Below are 22,440 nucleotides of genomic sequence, written 5' to 3'. Positions count from 1 at the left end.
ACTTACCCACCAATGCTGTAACCCCATTTTAGAAGGCCACCAAATTTGTCAGGCATGATTTGTCCTTAGTGAAGCCATGTTCTCAAAAGGCACCGAGTTATTGGAATGCCTATCATTGAATGCTTCTTTTTTCTTTTTTTTTTTTTTTTTTTTCATTTTTTAGTACTCAGTTTTGCAACGTTATGTTCTTTTGCTATGGGATGACTGACTGATTTTGTAATAATGTTCTGTAGATTCACATTCTGTACCATTAGTACATGGTAAGATTTTCTGATGCTTTAACTACTGAAATTAGTATATTTTTCATTTGTCATATTTGAAAGTGCTTCTTTGGTCATAACAAGCTATACCTGATGTTGAAAGCTACTGAAATATAGCCAGGAGGAAACCTCTGTTTAGAAAGTATCAGAGGTCATAAATTTAATTTTCAGAATGATTTTTTTTTTTTCCCACAAGTACCACATTTACCACATATTAAGTTATTTATCAGGCTTCTGTTGTGGCTGCTAGAAGATTACTGTTAATATATAATCCAGAAATTTTGAGCTTTGTCAACCTAGCACAATAAGGAGCACATCAATCCCTAATTATTGTTGAGCAAAACAGATTATTTTCCACACAGTTTTCTCTGAGAATTCACCTATATAATATAGTAATTAAGTACAAGCAATGCTCCAGTGGAAAGAAAACATCTGGGAGATTTCTTAATTCCCAAATACTGATGTGGAGAAAAGTAGTTCGGCAATGAGTTTGACAGAATGGTCCCACTATTTTTTTTCTTTCTTACTGTCTCAGTCTGTTGCATTTTGCTACTTGGTATTAGAGACATAAGATACAAACATTTCAAATAGATACAGAAAGACTTATACTCTGGAGTGTAGCACAACTCAGCTCCCACTTAGTGAATCTTGGAGATGCATGACCTCAGTTTCATCATGTATTGTTTGTATGTTCCTCAACATTAGTAACTAAGCAAGCAAGATTCCTCATCAAGTTATTTTCTAGTCATTCTTTAGTATTGTGCCGTGTGGTGATTTTCTTCATTCAAGAAACTGAATGTCCTCTAGAACCATTTGTACATAAATTCCACTTATTTTCTGAATTTGAATGTGGTAGGTTTCTTCATTGTCTTCTTGAGACTATCAAGTAATTAGTGTTTCCAAATACTCTATTGTATATTTTTATTTTGTTTATATCTCCATTCCACATGTAGTTTCATGTCCAAAAACATGCTACCTATGTCAACCAGACAGAAAATATCTAAATTTCTACTTTTTAAGGATTTTTTTACAATCTTATAGGCATAAGCTTCCATTTTTGTCTTTACTGTGAAGACTTAATTTGAAATTTCTAAATTACTTCAGTAAAATTTTCTACACCTTTTTTTTTTAGTTGTGACTGCAAATAAGTAAGGCTAGCAGTTAATGATGCTTTACTTTTTTTCTTTCAGTGCCCCATATGTGCAGTACAGTTGAACATCACTGTGATCACTTCTGCATAAACACGCCTGGCTCCTATGTATGCAGATGTAAACAAGGGTACATTCTGAATGCTGACCAGAAGACTTGCAGCAGTATGTTATCTTTCTTAGCTTTCATGGTTTCTTAACTTTCATGCTCCCAAAAAGTACTGTAGTTTGTTTCCAACAAACTGTATTTCACTTTAATTGTGATCTTTATAAGCAGTATTTCTTTTGTCCATTTAAACTTGCTTCCTAGTAATTAACAGCAGACTACATTAGATGGATATGCCAAATTCATTTCTGTATCCACCATTATTTTAAATAAATTAGGTAATACTATTTTTAATTATTTGTGGAAAAGGTACTTGCTAAAAATGCAGTTTCTTATTCTGTGACAGTGCATAGATTCAAGTGAAATTTGCCAGACTGATTTTAACCAGAAGGAAAGTTTTGGAAAACATCTTTTCAAAAACTTGAGGAGACAGTCGTGGTGAGAGCATAAGATGTACCCCTCACAACTGATAATTTAGAATTAAGGTGAAGGATCCAGACTCAGATCCTATCCTTGTGTTTGAACTTGCATGTTCCACATCTCAGGAGAGTGCCATAACACAATCAGGTAGCTTGGGGTTAGTGGGTTCTTAGTCTCTCTTGCTTAGTGCTGTATTTTATAACAAATACTTAATGACCACTAAAACAGTGAGAGTATCTGAGGCAACTCTGCCACTTGGGGATTACAGTCCTTACATGTGCGGTGGGACACATGGTTTCAGTCAGAGCCTCAGTAGGAATCTGAACAAAAGAATGTCAGCACCAGCTTGATCTGGACATTCTTGCAGCTGCATGGAAGCATCTTGAGACCCTTTGGACTACAGCGAGAAACTGCTTTTGAGCTGTTCACCTCCTATGCTGTTGAGCCATGGGATGAGTTACTTTTAGGAACTTCTGTTTTCTAGTCCTTCTCCCTAGCATCTTTCACCAAATGTAGACATTTGTCATATGCATGTGTGTGAATTATAGGGGAATGTTTTGTGTAAAATGGAATAAATGTAACACTTTATTCATGGTTTTGTTTCCTCAAGAAGATGCAAAAAAATTAAATTCAATCTGGAATATTTCCTAGTTATTACTTGGTTTGGCAGCTGACCCAAGACAAGAATAGTGACAAGAACAATTTTTCACACAGCCTGTTTTCTCTGCTTCCACATTTTTGCTATAGCTCTTCAGAAAGTGAGCAGTCTGGATCCCAAATGATGGTTCCAACTATGCAATCACATTTCAATATTATTCTCTAACCTGTTCATATCATTGTGTCCCTCTTAAAATGCTTCTCGTTTAAAACTTTTGTATCCTTTAAAAGTTTCTTTTACACCCTCCTCATGCTATTACTTTTCTTAAATAATTTTAAAGAAAGAATTCTTTTGCTTTCAGTTTTCTGGAAATTATTTGAAATTAAAAATTTTTCTCACACATTTTCCCTATACTCACCCCTAACATCAGTTTTGACAATTTAAATTTTTTTTGTGAGTCAAATAAAAAAGTCTTATGCAAGTGTGAAAAATTCTTTTTTTATTGTTTCTTCTTTTTTATTGTGATACATTTCCATAGTTTTTAGCAGCCAGTACTTCATCTTTTGGGCACTGCAGTGCTTCACATTACAGATTCATTTCCAAGAGAGTCTTGGAATTGTGTGGTTTTCCTATTAGTGACCCATGCACAGTAGCCCTAAATATGTTCCCTCTCTACTGGTTTTTGAAGCCTATTGCTGCATTGCTTTACTTTTTTTTTTAGCTATGACTCAGTCCTATATTAGTTTTCCCCACTGACTTGTCACACATGATTTGCTTCACTATGTACTTGCTTTGATCATCAGTCAGATGATACTAGATTGCAGTTTGCTAAACATGAAAAGGGACTGAGTAATTCAGTTTGTTTGTAGCCTATTTCTAATGGACTTTTTTCTACATCACCAAACTATAAACTAGTTTTAGCAAATAGCACTGGAAATCTAATACTGAGAGCCATCCAAGTGGCCTTAAATGTGCTAGGGTGGTGCAAATCGTTGGTGAGGGGGGGAGATGACATAATAGCAGTCTAGACAAGTTCAGACCATTATGTCTGAAAAGTCCCTGGAGAAGTAACAGAAATCATGAGGAAAGGGGACCAAGCCTGGACAAACTGGACAGCTTATTTCTGGAGGTAAGGGGAAGCATGGCAAGAGAAAAACCCACAGTCTGTGACCACTTTAATTACCTTCATAGGCTGCTGATTGTCCACAAGTGCACAGAGGCATCATGTTCCTCACTTCATCTCTAAGTAAAATAATTCTTCATCATGTTTATCTTTAGTGCAATACATGATCAATGTAAATCAGATGTATTTATCAAAGATTTGGATGTATCTGTCAGCTCTTTCATGAACAAATAGTTTCCTTACATATATATTTTAACACTTCCTAAATTAAACAGTGCAGAAAAGATGAATGGCATGTACATAAAGTTATACTTTCTTTTAATCCTTCTGTATCTAAAGTTATACTCTCTTTTCATTCTTCTGTTCCCTTTTTTCTCATGTTGTGAGAATACACCATATCAATATTCACTTCTTAAAAGCCCTTAACCAAAAGGCTTCAATCATCAGTGAATTGACAACTTTGCTTGAGTCTGGAAAAGGGCACATTTCTCTTTTGAATGGCTGATAGTTTTGTTCCTTGATACATTCCATTATAGCATTATTTCTGAAAAAAATATTTCCTTGCATTGAAGGAAGAAAATTTGCCATACTTGTGATTTGCTATCCACATAAAAACAAAAAAAAAAAAAAAAAAAAAAAGGCAACTCGGCTATCTTCCAGAACAAAACTAGGGGAAAAAAAGTTATTTTGTTTAACTTTAAATTTCTTACATTTATTTCATTAAGATGGGTTTGCATCCATGTGAAGGATGCTCCTTTCACATACTCTGGTCTAACTTTTCTAGAGAAGACTGGTTGTGTCAGATAATTACTATTATTTACTTTTGCACTGTATTTGCTTATTTAATGTAATCTCTTCCATTATTCTCTAGAGATGTTCAAATCTTACATTAAGATGGAGAATAGTACAAAAGAGGAAGTGTGGCAGAAACAAGCTGAAAAATTATCTGTTTGTGGGTGTTTATACTGGAACAAGAGAGTTAAATGACTGTTTATGCTGTTCATCATGCCACTTGATATGAAGCAGACAGCAATAAAAGAAAATTCATATTTGCTTGGCTAGTTCCCTCAAACATGTTCCAAATGCCTTTTTTTTAGCTGTAAATGATCATTATGTGTTGAGCAGTCTTTGGGCCTGATTCTGAGCAACACAAAGTACTCTGCTTTCCAGAGATTTCACTGGGGAAATTTGGAATTCTTAGAAAGCTTTAGTCTATTGAAAAGAAAGCCCAATGTGCTTCATTTGGCCAGGTACCGAACTGACCATATTTGTTGTAATAATTTTTCTAATGAGATCTTTTGCTTGGGAGGGGTAACTTGCTATGGTGTTTTGCACAAAACTGAAAAATTATAAAACTCAGAAATGAAATATCCCCAAGTCTTCTGGTGTTGCGTTTACCTTTTCTTTCCATTTCTAACCTCATCATAATTTATCTGGGAGGGTTATGCAAAAAAGAAAAAAAAAAAAAAGAGAGACAAATAAACACTTTTTTTTTCCCCCGAAAAAAACTGAAGAATGCCCTTCAAAACTTTTCAAGAAACACATGCTCAAGCAACTCCGCTAAGCACCATTGGCCAATCAATTGTCATTGCCCTCTACTGGAGGAATGAGCTCCTCAGCTTTGAGTAGTTGTTCCTGCTGGCATAAGACTTTCACTATTTGACAGAACATTGTCATGATCTGTGTTAAAATAAGTTTGTCTCTAAAAAGCTGTTCATAGCTTCCTGAAATTTATTTTTGATCTGTAGTCAACCCATGCATTATAGGTCAAAGGATTTCATATTCATATGTAATTTTGTTTCATAGCTCAGGACCTTTGTGCTGTGGAGAAACATGCATGTGAGCAGATTTGTGTGAACACACCTGGGTCTTACGTCTGTCAGTGTTATGAAGGGTATGAGCTTGATGCAAATGGAAAGAACTGTATTGGTGAGTATGAGTTTAGCAGTTCCTTTGACTTCACTTGAGCAGTTCACTTTATCTCTTGACACAAACCAAAGGGAAATTCAATGTAAATTGACATCCAGTTTAGCCATAGACAACAATGGAAAGCTCTCTTCTCCTATATGGATTGTAGATAAGGAAGAATACATATTGGCATGTTCATAGGCCTTTACTGATAATGAATGGTGACTTGGGAAAATTATCCCAACTAATTTCACAGAGAAAGTAACACTGATATTTTGAGTCAGCACACCAGATGTTTTATTCTAGATCCATGCAGCTGTCGTGCAATGTATTGGCATGATATATGTGGCCATTAAAAGACAAAGCAAGCCAGACAAACTCAGTAGCTTCTCTTCATACAGAAGCTATACATGAAAAAACTTGAAAGTGGACAATTTCTTGCCATTTCTCACTTGGTTTTATGGTCATGCCAGGAGAGATTTCAAACTCTTTTTGGGAAGATGACTTTAAGGAAAGTTTAGCCCCCCCTTAAGAACCCGTCCATGCTGTGTGTTTAATTTTCACTATGCAATAAAGAAGCAAACAGCTCTAAGAATTACAACTCAAGAGTGAGTGTGGAAATAAAGTATAATAATTTTTTAACACAAAACATAATTCCTTCTCTATTACCATGTAAGTATCTCACTCTTCTTCCCCATTTATATACAATACTTTTAGGATAATCTTTTTCACTAGCCTATTACCCTCCTTGTAAACTTTTCATCCCATTCTGCATTTTGGGAAAATACTGTCGTCTGGTATCCACTACAAAAAAACCTTAGCAAGTTCTTGAAAATAAATGACCTTATTTGTTAGGTATTCTCTTCAGGCAAGAACTTAAATGTGTGCTTAATTTCAAACACATGCTGAAATCCACTGAAAGTGAATCCAAGTGAATCCTTGGCCCCAAATCTGCCACAGGCCACCACAGTGCTTTTGTCCAACGGTTTACTATTTCTTGTCATTTTAAACAACTCTAACATAATATAATCTGTCTCTTGGTACCCTCACAGAGCTATTACCTTGCAGGATAATACTATTTTGAGATGCAAAATAGATGGCGGTTTTTGGAACTGAACTTCTGCGTGTAGTTTCACATGGGACACACAAAGAAAGTTTTGAGGTTTTTTAGATGTAAGATAACATATATGGTTTTGAAGAATATTTACTCTGTACTTACTCATCAGAAATGTTTCCATTACTTGTACCTTCATGATCTCAGTATAGGAGTGTTTAAATTTCTCAATGTAATTTATCCTCAGCACAGTCTGGCCACTAATATACCATTTTAAGAACCTGCTTTCTGAAGCTGACTTGTTTTGAAAATGCAGTTAATAATGGCTAGTTAGGCGAGAAGACATGCTACATGTTCTGGCCCGAATTTCTACATCTAACACTATACAGAAGTTCATCCAATAACCTTAGCTAATTCTCATGACCTTTACCTGTGTTAGGATAAAGCATATATTTTTCTGCTATTGATTTGAGTATATCCTGAAACAGAAAATCTGTGACTTCTGTGGTAGGTGCTTTCATCCCCAATTCTTTCCTACCATATATTCTAATGCAAAATATTCATGCTTAGTGTCATCATCTGTAGTTACTATTTTCTCTCTGTTAAGTTGAAAGGTCCTTTACAGCCCATGATATTCTTACTGGGAAGCTAGCTACCATAGCATCATAGGGATAGAAATAAATTTTAGTGAAATTCTTTGTATGTCAAACCTAATATTATCCTCTATAATAAATTTGAAGTCTATTTTTCTTATTAAAAGCTTAAAAATATTTTTATGTCAGTCATTAAATTTCTTAGTGTTACTTGTTTTTTTGCCTGTTAATAATTTCTCTGCCAAGCCTGAACAATGCTATTTGGAGGTGTGATACATCTTTAACATTTTTTTTCTACATCCTCACTGACTCTCTTTGTTATGGAGAGATACAGACCTATTATAAGGTCCATTGATGACATTTGAAGCTTTCATATTCTCAGTTATTTTCAGTTATTTTCAAAATACAGTTTATACATGGGTTCACTATGATATCTTGCTTTTTATAGCTTTCTCTCCTCTCAACTTGATTTTTATTCATTTATACCTAGTTAAGCAAAAAACTTGAACTCATGATATTCATACCACTGCAATAATTAGTAGTATTAATTGTGATTTTAAAGCACATTATTAGCACTTCTGTTTTTCAATTTTCTTTTGCATTTATTTGACCATTTATTTTTTTAATTTATTACTGAGGCGTGTGAATGGCTCAACATATATTAATTATGTTATACCCATGCAGAACTTAGCCTTTCTACATTTCCTGAACAGGAAAAGATTGTCTGGGTAATTTGCAGTTTTGATGATAATTTGTCTGCAAATCCTGTTAGTTGTCACTCTCCAGAATTGCCTTTTCAGATTTGAACAATTTGATATTTTTGAGGAATATGCTACTACCAAGAATGTACAGCTTCTGCAGATGTGGTCACAAATGAATAATCATCCTTGATGGAAAATCTTGTAAAGGAGGCTATGTATGGTATTGAATCAGTAGTGATAACTCCCAGTTTTCATTACTCCTAAGCTAGTTAACCATTCCTTTCTGTGAAATACTTATTATCAAATGAGCAGGATCAGGAGAAAGATCTTGATGTACACATATAACAGAGACCACTGAGTACAACAACAATTTTGCAAAAAGCAGTGACTTTATTAAGGTAATTCTCTCCCCTTCATCCAGAGAACGAAGAGAGAATTTCAGTAGGACATACACATTGCAGTTCTCTCAAAGAGCCAAAGGTTTCTGTCTAATATATCTAAGACTTCTAAAATTTTAACTGCAGCAAAAGTAAATGAGAAAGTGCAGAAAACTCATTTCACAGGCAGGTTTATTAAGTTCTCTTCTGTTCTGATGGGTTAATTTCTTTGGTTAAGGATCAAAGGCAATACTAATTGCTTTATTGACACATGTCAGCCAGTCATCTGAATGGCAATAATTAAATAAAATCTCACAACCAGCAGCTCACAACTTATCCATTCAAAGTGACCACTGAATGGCCAACCACTCTGAGTGCAACACACAGTTTATGAATAAATTTGTAGACTAAGCACTATTTGAAATCGTCTGCTCGGTGAGAAGTATGGCTGGCAGAGCACTATCACTTTGCCCTTTTAAACAGCTTTTCATCTTAACTGCCCTCCTTTCACATGAACAAAATCCTGTCAGTTAAAATTTGGTGGTAATGAGCCATTCTTTCTCCATCATGCTGCTGGACACTCAGTCTCTCCACCTTCTTGGTGTTGCTGAACATACTGTCCTCTCTTTCCTGGCGCTGGTGCTAGACTGCCTCTGTATTGCTGCAGCTGTTGGACTTGGGACCTCTTCTCCTGGCAGTGGTCTGGCTGCTGGCACTTCACTGCAGTCCTGGCACTGCTAGATTTTTTTGGCTGCTTTCTAGGTTCTTACAAGTCTTCCATGAGTCTGCTCTACTCTTCTCCCACATTCTTTCTCATCCTCCTTATGCCTTTACTTATTCTGTTACCTTTTCTTCCTACCTTTTCTTCTACCTTCTCCTTAGCTTTGTTCTCCTAAACCTGAATAATCTATATAAACATCGTAAGAGTAGAACAACAATGCAAGAGAAAGGTGACCCATGCTGTCTACAATTCAGAGAGGGCAATGTAAGTGTCCAGGGTGCAGAAGTGGTAACTGGGAGTAAAAGATGGGTCTCGTGACTTACCAGCTAATTCCAAGCAAGAAAAGAAAGGCGGAACAAGCATGGGGAGATGACAACTGAATTATTTGCTTGCTCACTAAAAAGATCATTAATTCATCTTTTAGAATTGTTTCTTACTGAAATAGGCAATAGGCTAACATTAAAAACATTGAGATCTCTTAAGTGTTCGCACTCTAGTGAATATCTCATGACAGTACAGAAATATGAAAATCATAAAACTTTTAAAAATTAGGAAAATATTATTCTGCTTTGATCTTATACAAAATATGTATATTTTCTGCATGCCAAGTAAAGGATTAGAATACTTCAACATAAGAAATACAGATTTATAATTTTTTTCAGTCTTTTCAGAGCAATTTAACTCCATGGACAACTTACCTACTTGCTGACTGGAATGCTATTGAGAAGTTTCCCTTTTAAGCAAGTACCACCAAAATGAAACATGCAGCTAAAAGTTAAATGAATTTGTAGGTTAATTACTAGTGCTAGTCTGCAAGTCTAAGCCTGCCTAGAATTAGGGCAATTTGTATACAAAAAATACTGAAAAAAGGGAATAATACTTATCTCTAAAAGCAACTGTCAAGAGAATGTTCTCACTTCTTAACTGTGTTAGTGGAAAGGCATTATACTCACAGGCCAACAGACCTACTTCTGTGAGTAAGAGGTCCCCAGAAAGCTATAAATGGAAAAAAACAAGACTGGAAAAATTAGTTATTTATTTCATTGGGTTTTTTTCCTTCCTGTCCACAGTACATTAGCAGCTGCATAGCCATAAGAAGGCACAGTTCCTCCCTCAAGAGATTGTAATCTGGAAGTGCTTAGTGTCATAGGTACTTAGATGTTGATAATAAAGCATTCTAAGACCTGTTTAGTTTGTCTTTTCACCAAGACTGGTGAAAGGCCTGAAAGACATGTCCTATGAAGAGCCTTGGAGATAAGGAGGCTGAGGGATGACCTCGTTGCTCTCTACAGCTTCCTAAGAAGAGGAAATGGAGAGGAAGGTGCTGATCTCTTCTCCCTGGTATCCAGGGACAGGACACTTGGGAATGCTTCAGAGCTGCACCAGGGGAGGTTTAGACTGGACACGAGGAAGCATTTCTTTACTGAGAGGGTGGTCAAACACTGGAACAGGCTTTCTAGAGAGGTGGTCAATGCCCCAAGCCTGTTAGTGTTTAAGAGGCATTTGGACAATGCCCTTAACAACATGCTTTAACTTTTGGTGAGCCCTGAAGTGGTCAGGCAGTTGGACTAGATGATTGTTGTAGGTCCCTTCCAACTGGAACTGTTCTATTCTATTCTGTTCTGTTCTATTCTATTATAGTCTCAACTTCCTAATCATTAGTCGGGCAGTTGCAGATATTGTGCTAGAAATGCATTTCATTAGGGTTTAAATGCAGAGGAGGAAGTGACTTTATGGAGCTATCCATATGGGCTGTTTCCCAGGTATGCTGCTAGATAGAAAAAACAATATATTTTTTGGCCTACTTACTTCTTAATGTATCTTTTAAAACACTTTATAATGTGCATGTGGTTAGAATTAATTTAAGAGGAAAGCTGACTAATTGTATGACACATTATATCCTTGAAATATATATTCAGTAAATATTTTTTATATGAAGCTATTCAGTCTGGAAACAGGAAAGTGCTTGCCAGGAAAATGGTCTCACATAGTAGCCAGTAAGTAGTCTAATTTGACTTGATTCAACACAAATATTCTGAAGGGTTAAAAGAAGCTCTTTCAAAGTAACTAAATAACTAGATAACCTTGACTAGGTAACTTGGCACACCTGAGTATATGCATGATTTGCAAAGGCAGGGCTATTGAAGAAGGAACTGATTTAATTAAAAGAAATTACTGCCTCTGAAAGTAATCTGGGAGGCTCTGCAGTATAAAGTAATGAAAAAATTACTCAGTTGGCAAAGAAAGGGAGCTTGTCTTGTTAAATGTCTGCGTGAAGCTGAGCACATTACTGTCTTCTGCAGAAAGAATCAGGTAAATTTGCCTAATGTGGACCTGGCAACTCTCTGGGGATAGAATACCTGCTTTGTGACTTATCTTTAATTTCTTCTAAGACTTTCTTTGTGATGAAAGAGCTTAACCTGCAAAGAAATTGGAAAAAAAAAAAAATCATTTAACTTCTTTAGCACTTTTGAATTGGCTTGACTGAGTAAGCTCTCTAAAGTATTACCTTATTAACCTTTGGCAATCTATCTTTTAAATATGGGTTTGCATAAAAAGTGACTGGACTTATGAAATAAGTGACTGGACTAGCTATGATATTTTATTTCTCTTATACAAAAGGCATTATATAAGCAAAATATCGGTGGTGAATATCAGCCTCAAGCTCTCGGGCTTCGTAGCTGCAGCTGCTTTGTGCAGGACGAATCTGGAACACATCAGAGGGAATGAATGTACTGTGATAGTACTTGGTGTAGAAGGTATTGCCATGGGTCTTCTATACACTTAGGCTAGAGGAACAGCTCTTGAGAAACTAATGCAGCTGGGAGGGAACTAAGGAAAAGTAAAGCAATTCCAGGACTGGGACTGGAGAGGCAGAAAACAGAACTAAATCAATCACACTTTGCTATGCCCTGGTCTATAGTGTGAACATCTGGACAGAGTTACTGTCTCAGGCATGGTTTCCAGATCTGATAAAACACATTGAGAAGTGCTCCTGACAATCCAAAAGCTGATAAATGTTCAAAAGGTAAGAGAAATGATCCAGGACTCATATCAAACCTGATCTACCAACTGGTATTGCAAGTGCACTAATCTTTGCAGAAAGGCTCTGCAGGATAAGAACTATGTCATGTTTTCCTTTTTTTTTTTATTGCTACTCTGTGTAACTAGTACCGTAATATCTATGCATGTTAGTTCTAATTTTGTTTTTCTAATTGTACTTGTTGGTCTTGTTATTTTTCAGTTGTAGACTACTGTGCTTTGGATAACCAAGGTTGCCAACACGAATGTGTTAACACTGAGGACTCCTATTACTGTAGATGCCACCCAGGGTTCATTTTAAATCCAGACAAAAGAACTTGCAGAAGTAAGTTGTGATAAGGTTTAATTATGAACAGTTTGTACTTCTTCTGTCTTCCAGTTCTCAACAGTAATATTCTCACTGGTCCTGAGAGCAGTGAATGATATGTCAGGTATAGAAAATCAATGTTGGAGTGCCCTTGAAACCAAAGGTGTTGAAAGCAATGCAAGTTGTTTTGGGAGGTAGTTTGGCTTTTTGGGGGGAGAGACTAAGGGGACGGGTCCCTCCGATGAACAGGAAACTTTTAACATGAAACCAGTCTCCTCTTAACTGTTGAAAAGTCCAAAGCTTTGTCTTGCATAGTCTCTTTGATTATCCAGAATTTTCAGTTAGAATATCATCTCCCTAGCGTGATAAACAAACAAGTCTGTACAAGACCATTTATAATCAGCTTGGTTCGTAAGACAAACTAAAATTAAACAGAGTAGTTCCACAATCAGAAAACATTGCAGCCTGTTTTTCTATGGGTTTTTCTCAAGAGTGGGTTCTTTGATAGTGTGCTAAAGCTCTGGCAACATCAGTATCTTCTGCCAAGCTTCCATGTTTCCACAAGGTCATAACAACTTTGTGGCTTTGCTTGTTTGTTGTTTGTCAGATTTGAATGATACCAGGCTAACAAGTTCAAAAATGATCAGAGTTAGGAGTGGATATAAAGCGGAGGGGAACTGACATACCAGAAAGTATTCTTGCCAAGGCTTCCTATAATTGGGAAAACAAGCTAAAACCTCCACGGTGTTTAATGTCATAACTCACTTTAAGGTTTTCCTTTCACGTTTCCTGAATGTACCCTCCTAGTTACTTTCCTTCATAAATATGGGCCTTGAAAAAGAGATGTTACTGTTGTGTCTGTAAGCAGACAAACTCTGTTAGTTTTAGATGAGTGGAACTGTTGATGCCAGTGGTGAATTTACCTATATACTGTAACTTGTATTATGCTTGGTATCTATTTGACTTAAATTTAACATTTAGAAAGAAAGCATCTAAACCAGGCTGTACATCTGACCTTATGATCAAGGGAAAGAGACACACACTTCTAGAAGGTGATTGCTCGCGGCTCTGACAAAAATTTATGGAAGTGCCTGTATTTTCCTTGTCTGTTCAGGGAGCCTGAATGACTTGCCAGAGTAGACACCTAATTTTCAGATGGTCAGAGTCAGGGGAGATGAATTTCCTACCTCCCCAAGGGCCAGAATACAGTTTGTACTGATTCACATTGCTTGTAGATTGTATGAATTTACCCGTTTATCAAGTATCTGTCAGCTAAGGGCTGGCTAAATTCTCTTATACTTCCACATCCATATATTTTTGAAATCTTGAAATCTTATTATAGTGTAAGTGACACTGCCCAAACACACTTTTTGTTAATTCATTCAGTTTAAGAATGTGGATTTAAGCAGTGTTTTTTTCCCCCAGTTTGAACTGAACAAAGACCTTAAAACTGCATAAACATTTTACATGCCTTGAATAATTTTTAATTTATGATCTAACTGTATGAATTATTTCAACCTGTTTAAATCAAATGCTGGTTAAACAGGATTTCTGGAAGTCATCTACTCTAGCCTCCTCTTCAAAGTGGAGCTGCCACAGACTGTGGATTGAGTCAGCTATGGTTTTGTCTAGTTGAGTCTCGGAAAGCTCCAGTGGAGAGTCCACAACCTCTCTGGGCAACCTGTTCCACTGCTGCACTATCCTGCTAGTGAAAAACATTTTCCTCATGTCCAATGCAAATCACCTAAGCCACAGGTGGTGACCACTGTTCCTTGTTACATCATCTGGCACTACCAAGAAGAGTTTAGCTCCATCACCTTTGTAATGGCCTACACTAAGTTACTGGAGGCTGCAAGTAGGTACCTCCTTTTCACCAAACTCAGTAAGACCAGATTCCTCAGGACCTCTGCACAAGTCAGGTTCCCTATGTCCCAGCAGTAGGTCTCTGTTGAGCCCTCTACAGCTTATTCCCTTTAACTGGGGGCAGAAGGGAAGGGATTGTTCCAGAACTGCACAAAGTATGTTAAGTGTGGTCTCCAGCTGGGCCTGGCAATAGCCTTTGTTGATCCAGAACCCGACTTGCCAACTGAGTTCCCAGCTTGATCATGGCCTTGCCCTGCCACTGTGGACCTGCCCAACAATCACTGGGCTGTGTCAGATCCTGGCCCTCACCAGGAGTAGCCTCACACCATCCTGACCTGCAGGCTGGCCTCCTAGCTTGACCTCAGACCTGCCCCAGCAGCAGGTACTTTTCTGATGATCTGGACTTTTGGTTAAATCTGGCTGCTGTTTCCAGGCCTGCCCTGTGCACCTTGCTTGGGTATTGCAGGGCAGTGCCTCTGGCAAGGCCGCTTCCCTGCTCTGCTGTATTATTACCCTCGGCTCCTGGCTCTTCTTCTTTTAGGGATCAGCTGGTCCATGCTGCCCCCTGACAGTGGGTCACTTCCCAGTCTGTACAAGCTCTGGGGTGTTTCCAACCCAGGTGCAGGACTTTTCAATTCTTGCTGAACTTCACAAGACATCTTCTGGTCCAGTCGTCAAGTTTATCGAGGTTTGTCTATATTGAAGATCTGAAGATGGAGACTGTCCCTAATTTAGTGTCACCCATAGATTTGCTGAGGGTGCGCTTCGTATCATCATCTATGTCACTGATGAAGATGTTTAGCAATGTGACTCCCAGTACTGTTCATTGTGGTCTTCTGGTCGTTATCAGTAACCAGCCAGATGATGAAGCCATTGATCACTATCCTTTCAATCTGGTGGTCTGGTAAATTTTCACCCCACCTAACAGTTCTTTCTTCTGGCCTATACTTCCTTAGCGTCCAAATGAGAATGCTGTGGGAGGCAGCATCAAGAGATATACTAGTGTCAAGGTCTATTATATCCACCAATCTTACCTTGTCCACAGATGCAGTAATTTCATCACTGAAGGTGAATGGTGTGGTCAGGCATGGTTTGGCCTTGGTAAATCCATGTTGACTGTTCCGAATAATCTTCTTGTCCTTCATGTATTTGATAATTGATTCTGAGAGGATGAGCCCCATGATCCTGGGACTGAAAGATGTGAACTGGTCTATAATTCCCTGATCTTTCTTCTTGTCTTTTTAAAAAAATTAGTGTAACATTATCATTTTTCAGTTATGAGGGACCTCTCTCAGACCCTGTGATTTTTCATATGTGATAGACAGTGGTGTCACATCACCTAACTCTTTCAGCACCCACAGGAGACTACCAATCCTCCCATGAATCTGTATATGTCCAGTTTCTCTAAGTAGTCTCTAACTGATGTTGCTAGCCCTTTTCCCTCCCAAACTGTGCTAGTACACATGGAAATCTGGGAGTAGGCTTTGTCTGTGACAACCAGGAATAAAAAGGGCTTTATTTTTTTCAGATGTTTATGTATTGGTCATCACTAGGTTGTTCCCCCAGCCAAAAGACCCACATTTTCTGTGACTTTCTTTTTGCTGCCAGCATATCTGTAGGCTTCCTTCTTATTACCCTTAGTGTACCTCAGTAGTAATAGATTCAGCTGGGCCTTGTTTTTGTCTCAAAGTACCTAAGCAATGCTTTTATACTCCTTTTCTTGGTCTTTCTTTTTCCCTCTATTATTTTTCCCTCTGTGTTTTAGTTCACTGAGAAGCTGTTTGATCTAAGCAGATTTTCCAGTACAACGGGATCGTTTGTTCCTGAGATCTTAGCAAATTTTCTTTTAAAATCATCTAACTCTCCTGGGCATGCTTTCTGTTCTTGGCTCTTTCCCAGGGGATTCTGCCTAGCAATTCCCTGAATAAGCCGAAATCTGAACTTGTAAAATATGAAGTTCAAATTCTGCTGTTTTCCTTCCCAGCCTTCTGGATTGTGAATTCAGTCATCTCATGGTGACAGCAGCAAGTCAAGAGGAAAATCACCCCTCAAGAATTCATAGTAGGGAGTTGTCACCAAGTCTGTGCAGAAACTTCCTGAGTTGCCTGCACAATGGTGTCTTACCCTACCAGTAGGTGTTTGGCTGGTTGAAATTTCTAACGTGAACAAAAGCCTGTGAGTTGGAGACTTCTGCTGTTTGTAGAAAGCCTTACTCACTACAGCCTTTTGGTCAGATAACAGACTCCACCACCACATTCTCAGTGTCATTTCTCCTCTGATGTTGACCAGAAACTCTCAGCAGGCACATTTGTGGTTTCAAATTGAATCTCTGTAGAATGGAGGAGATCTTTAACATGTAACACAAAAGTACACTGCTCCACAAGGAAATGCAAGCTGGGAGCCAAGGATGGCTACAAGGCAGGCAAGGTCAGTAATCTCTCTGACAAGGCCTTTGATCCCACAGTACCCAAAGAAGAACAAAATAGGTCATAATGACAGTAGCCAAGCTCAGTGAGCAGTCCAGTGATCACCAGACAAGTCCATGGTGTCAAGAGAGGTCTAAGGTCAGTTCAGGAAATCAAGTCAACAGGTCAGGATCAGCAAAATGCAAGGCTAGGCACAGGCATAGTTATAACACGGCTCAGGTAAGAACCAAGCATAAGAGCCTAACATTAAATGAAGTTCCTAAGTCAAGGGGCAGAGGTCACAGACAAGGCTTCTCACAGATCTGTGGTTCTCTGTCATATTAACTGAATTCTATTTTGTTGTGAATGCTCTAAATTAGTGTAAAATCAAGGGAGAAAATTCCATGAGGTTGTAACTAGGGAAAAATCAGAGTGACTGGACATGGTAGGCCATAGAGATTGATTCAGAAAGAGCAGTTGGGGAGGAATGAGCAACTACTGTGTCAAATCACTCTCTTTCAAGATACGTATCTTGAATCTGAGCATAAATAAAAGCTACTTAGCCGCTTTTCCTTACACTTGGTATCTTCTGAGCCTTTCTAATAAAATAAAGCATGAATGAAAGAACTGTGTAGCTCTTAATGCTGCGAAAGTCAAGACAGCATGAGAATTCTTCAGAGTCAAGGTGTCCCCTAGCTCCCATATGTTATGAATCACACTGCCTTTGAGTCAGCATAAACAACATGAAGAAACAAACTTCAGATCACTGGATTTAAAATGTTTGTAAATTTAAAACCTTTAAAATGGATTTCTACATATTTGGCTTATGTACTGAATCTCAGGGATGATTGCCAACTAGCCAAGACTCATACCCATGCCTGACCAGATCTCTGCATCATCAAGCAGGCATAGGCCTGGGGCACTAGCTCCTGAGATCTCGTGATTGTCTCAGAGTCCTGGCTTTCCTTTCAAAAATAGAAAGTAAGCTTTCATGCTCATGGCTACAAAGAAAAGCTTGAAAATGTAAATGTTATCACTACAGTCATGCATATCTGACAAATGTTTTCTCTGGGAATTATTCCAAACTTCTTGGAATGAAATACAGGGAACACAGCTCATGGGGGCAACCCGGCCAACACCAGCAGCGTATTCTATATGTGGCTGGAAGAGAGCAGAAAATTCAGGTTTTCAGTGCGGCAGGTAGAGGTCATTACTAGCTACTAAGTTAACAGTTAAGAGGACTTTTGCCACTCTTGCTGCTCCCCTTAAGAGATCAGGTGATAGCTTCTGCTTATACTTAAGCATGCTGAGCCTCAACCGTTGTTCTTTAGGGAAGGCCCCTGTTTGAGCAGTGGGTGGGTTCACATGACCTGTAGCTAGTAGAGGCCTTCAGTTAACATCCATAATCTGGGCTGTGTTAATGAAGCCCTGTGAAATGTGTTTTTAGTGTTCCCAACATAATAGCCTCAAGATTCCAAAACAGATAATACTACAAATTTTTTAACTCTTGTGGTCATTTTCAGAATCAGTTACCCAGGAAAAGTCTTGCCTGCATACTTGAGTTAGCAAGGATTTGAGCAGGTGAATGCAACACAGCACGGAGGAGGTCCAGAAGGCATACAGCTACGTTCCTCTGGTGCACACAAGTGGCTTTATGGTTTATGTCTCTTCGGTGCACTCTTGAACAAACCATATTTTCTAATTATTTTTTTTTGCTAAACAGCTAAGATATCCCTGTGTTGTATAGATGTGTGTGTGCATATGCTGTCATAAATAGCTTTGGTAAAGGAAGTGCTCTATAAATATATGAAATTGAGTTCATAAATGATAAAATGCTCCTCTCAGCTTTTCTTAGAAAGTCACATTTCACTTTGTTTGTCCTGAAAATATAGGTGATTTATTATTGCTAAGGGCTTTCATCATATCTAAAGGCTCAATTGCATTAGCCTGCCACACATACAAGGCAAGAACAGTTCTTGCCTCAAGAAGCCAATTACCTCTGGGAATAATAATTAACCTCTGAATGTCAGTTTTCAGGTTGTAAAGTGCCTAGATGTCTTTAAAAATGTGACTCACTTGATTTGTGATTTGCTTTATTTATTTTTAGCAGTGCTGAGGGGTTGAGACCATTCTTTTACTAGTATAAATTAATTAAACCCACTGATATAAGACTAACTGATGACCAGACACTGCATCTAAGTGAATGTCAGGTTCTTTGACTTCATCAATAGTGGTAAACACTGTGTGGTAAATATCCCAGTGCTTACTACACAATTACTTTCCTTGTTAAGGTACTTTATACACAAGCAGTAGCTGTTTCTAGACTTTGCTCATCTTCCCTTTCATGAGCATTTTAAATGGAAGAACTATGTAGCAAACACCCAGAGCTGTTAAAACACCAATGCTGCTGATGCAGCACCTGATAGTCCTGCTGTGATTTAATGAATGGCATTCAAAAGCCTGTTTGTGTATTTATTACAGCTCATATTTAACTTGCTCTGAGGACAACAAAGAGGCAATTTTGGTGAGGCAATGTATAGGACTTAGCTGCAAAATGTTAAGAAATATTTTAAATTCTAACCTTACTGCATGTAATATATGTATTCTCAAAGAATTAATTGAAGTATACAAATCACATATACCTAAAAGTATAGCAGATATTTGGAAAAAAGGAACATTTTATTTTCATAGTTTGAAGCAATACGGTAAAAAGTCAGAATAGTGCCTAGAAAAAAAAAGTCTGAAGAGAAGACAAAGCAACTGTTTTTTATCTAGCTTACTTCTGAAGATTATATTCCTCACTGACACAATTTTTTCTGATTTAGGACCAGACTACTGTGCTCTTCAGGACCATGGTTGTGAACAGGAATGTGTTAATGCAGATGATTCCTATTTTTGTCGATGCCAAGAAGGGTTTAGACTTAATCCAGATAAGAAAACATGCAAAAGTGAGTAATCCTTTGGACATAACAAAGTTCATCTGCTTTTATTTCTTAAACCTGCTGTGAATGGTTTCCCTTCTGAAAGGATGAACATTTTCTGTATAATTAAGGCTGAAACAAATGTTTCTTTATAAACTTGAATTTTAATGAGCCAGTCATGCTGGAAAAATATACTGTTTGCTGTTTTGTAGACTACATTGTATATTATACATTTTCTGAAGAGATTTATGGAAACCTGAGGAGTAATATAGGAACCAGAGTGGCTCAAAAACAATAAGTTCATTACTTATTTGAAATTTTCTGACCTTGTCTTGTAGTGACACAAACAGCTTTTTAAAAAAAAATAAAAATCACCTTGCTTTGGCCAGTTGGCTTAGCCAAGGACAGATGTATTTCATTATATTGGGAAAGTATGGGTTAGGTAATGTAGCTATTAAAATCAACTTAAGGTCACACACAAAACCTCACAGTTTCCTAAAAAAAAAATGTAAAAGCAGCCTCAGCAATGTCAGGGTTCTAAACCAATCGCACATACTATTTATTTTAAAAAGACTTCTGTGTTACAACTCTTCCTGAGTGGCAGTCTGGAATTACAGCAGATTTTCAATGTAATGTTGTTAAAGTTTAAGGAGAATATATTCAGCAAAATTAATTAACCTGATCTAGTGACTCAGTTCTTGGGGGGGAGAATTGTACTGCTGATATTTTATGAATAAGAAACTTGCCTGGAGCAACATAGTTATATTTCTAGATGCTCATAAAATTTATCTGCTTTTGGAACTGTATTTTCTTTCAGTCTTAAAGATGCATTCTCATGAAGCATCTTTGTCTACACAGTACTGTCTTTACAGCAATTCATGCTATTCTGGTTTTTATTATCTATATGGTATTTTAATACATTTATCTTTTTATAGATTGGATGAGCCTTCATGAGTATAGGAGCAAAAGAACAGTATTGTGTAGAATATTTATTGCCAAGGATGTAATTGTGAATTAAAGGCACATTGTAATTCCCATTTGGGGTATTTTTCCTTAACCTTAGAAGAATGTGTATTTGACTGTAAACCTGGTAACATTTCCAGGATTAAGCTCTTATTCCAAATCTTGTTAAAACAAGTCTCATGTTAGATAGGAAGATTTGCATATATGCCTTCTTTATAAATCAGGGAGAATGCATCACTGGTGACTAGCACCAGCCATTCCTCGTTCACCACCATGCATGACTTGTGATGACTACAGGAGCAGGTCTGTGGGAGTCAAACTGAGGTCTTGCATAGCCAAGTATTTTCAATCCGCTCTCAGTTCCTCAGTTCACTATCAGCCTTAACAGGTGTCCAAAGCACCGAGTCCAGTATCGTTTAAGAAAAGGGAGTTTTTCTAAGCCATTTTACTTCAGAAATCCTCTTGGGTGGCTTGAATTCTTGACTGTTTTTCTCTCCACAAAAGTAAACTTCTGTGCTTTAGGGCAGCATGACTGTGACCATGAATGTGTTAACATGGAAGGGTCATTTGTGTGCAAATGTCATCCTGGATACGCCCAACGACATGATGGCAATACGTGCAGAAATGAGCGTGTCTCGTGAACTGCAGTGACTAGTTACTGCAGTGGGGCGAGGTGTGAACAGAATGAGAAAACGATCCTGGGTCCCTTTTGAGATCTTTCTGAGCTATGCAAACCTATGTTACTGTAACATCTACCACGAGCCAGGCCTGGTGAAGTAATGCTATAGTGAGATCCCTGATCCAATAGAGAACTAAAGCATCATCTTCTCCAGTCCAGATAACTGGGAAAAAGTGCTTAGCCAAGGTGTCTGACACAAAGACAGTGATTACTGTTGAACATCTGTATGATTGCCATGGGCTGTGTAAAATGCAGCACACCTGGTAATGATGTATGCTGATATGTGGAGATATGTAGAGACTTCCCCCTTCTACATGTTTACAATTTCAGTGATCTGTTTGATAAAATGTCCTCTTTTAATAAGAATGTGACTAAACAAAGGATCAGTGTTGCACCAGAAAAAAACAATGATATTGCCCACTTGACATCACCCAGTTTTTAGAAGATACTTTTATTGCAGACAACCATTTTGCACATCATTTTAAATATTGGCAGCATTTTTCCCTGATGTTCTTACAACATAGTTTTCCAAAGGAACACTCAGTTACTGAAAGTAAAAAAAAGTTGATAGGCCAAGGAGTGATTATTTTTAAATAAACTGTTTGTGATAAAGCCATATTTAGGAAAACTTGATTGTGTTGCAAGAGCTGAGAACTTTTAAACAATTAGGTTTTAGGCTATCGCAAGTTGAATATCTAAAAATTATTTTATCCCAAGACACACACTGTTTTTAAAAATTCTGATTCTTCCTCTTCCTGTGTCCCTTCCCATTCTTCATTTTTTTTACACATGTAATGAAGCACACATGATGACCAAATTTACAGTTATACTAATTTCTAAAGCCTGATAATTAGCAGCTTTGTGATTACACCACTCCATGAGAGTGTGTTACAAGATTCTGCATGAGAACCCAAAGTATTTAAATCTTAAAATTCACATTAGTGTGGGTGTTTATATTGTAAAAGATGCTGCCAAACAGATGCAATTTTTCACAGAGAATACTGGGGTTTGTTTTTTTTTTTTTTTTCCACATTTTTTATGTGCTCTGAGAAGTTACACAAGCCTCTTCATGATGATGTAAACTCTTGGAAAAAGGAGAATGTTCCAGCTGGAGCTTGCTTTAGCTAGTAAAAACTGACACCTCAGTTTGACTTGTTCAAGCCAACTTTATCTCCATCTATGTATAATGGTAAATCTGGACCAATTAGTGCAAACTCAGTTAAATAAACTAATAAACAGCAATATTTAGAA

The 22,440-nt window shown here is 37.5% G+C and overlaps 1 protein-coding gene across 6 annotated transcripts in view; it reads left to right on the top strand.

The window, feature by feature from the left end:
* Positions 1-22,440, top strand: part of MATN2 (matrilin 2) — a 76,536-nt gene that overhangs the window by 28,191 nt on the left and 25,905 nt on the right. For all 6 annotated transcript variants that reach the window (XM_042785864.1, XM_042785863.1, XM_042785862.1 and 3 more), the window contains exons 4-7: positions 1,451-1,573; positions 5,462-5,584; positions 12,254-12,376; positions 19,452-19,574. In XM_042785864.1, coding sequence (XP_042641798.1) covers positions 1,451-1,573; positions 5,462-5,584; positions 12,254-12,376; positions 19,452-19,574 — 492 coding nt within the window. The remainder of the gene's footprint in view (positions 1-1,450; positions 1,574-5,461; positions 5,585-12,253; positions 12,377-19,451; positions 19,575-22,440) is intronic.

Source organism: Tyto alba, unplaced genomic scaffold (genome assembly GCF_018691265.1).
Source record: "Tyto alba isolate M040663 unplaced genomic scaffold, T.alba_DEE_v4.0 Super-Scaffold_9, whole genome shotgun sequence".
In the NCBI taxonomy this organism is placed as follows: domain Eukaryota; kingdom Metazoa; phylum Chordata; class Aves; order Strigiformes; family Tytonidae; genus Tyto; species Tyto alba.
Note: the sequence above shows the minus strand (reverse complement) of the source record. Positions and strands in the feature narration are given on the sequence as shown.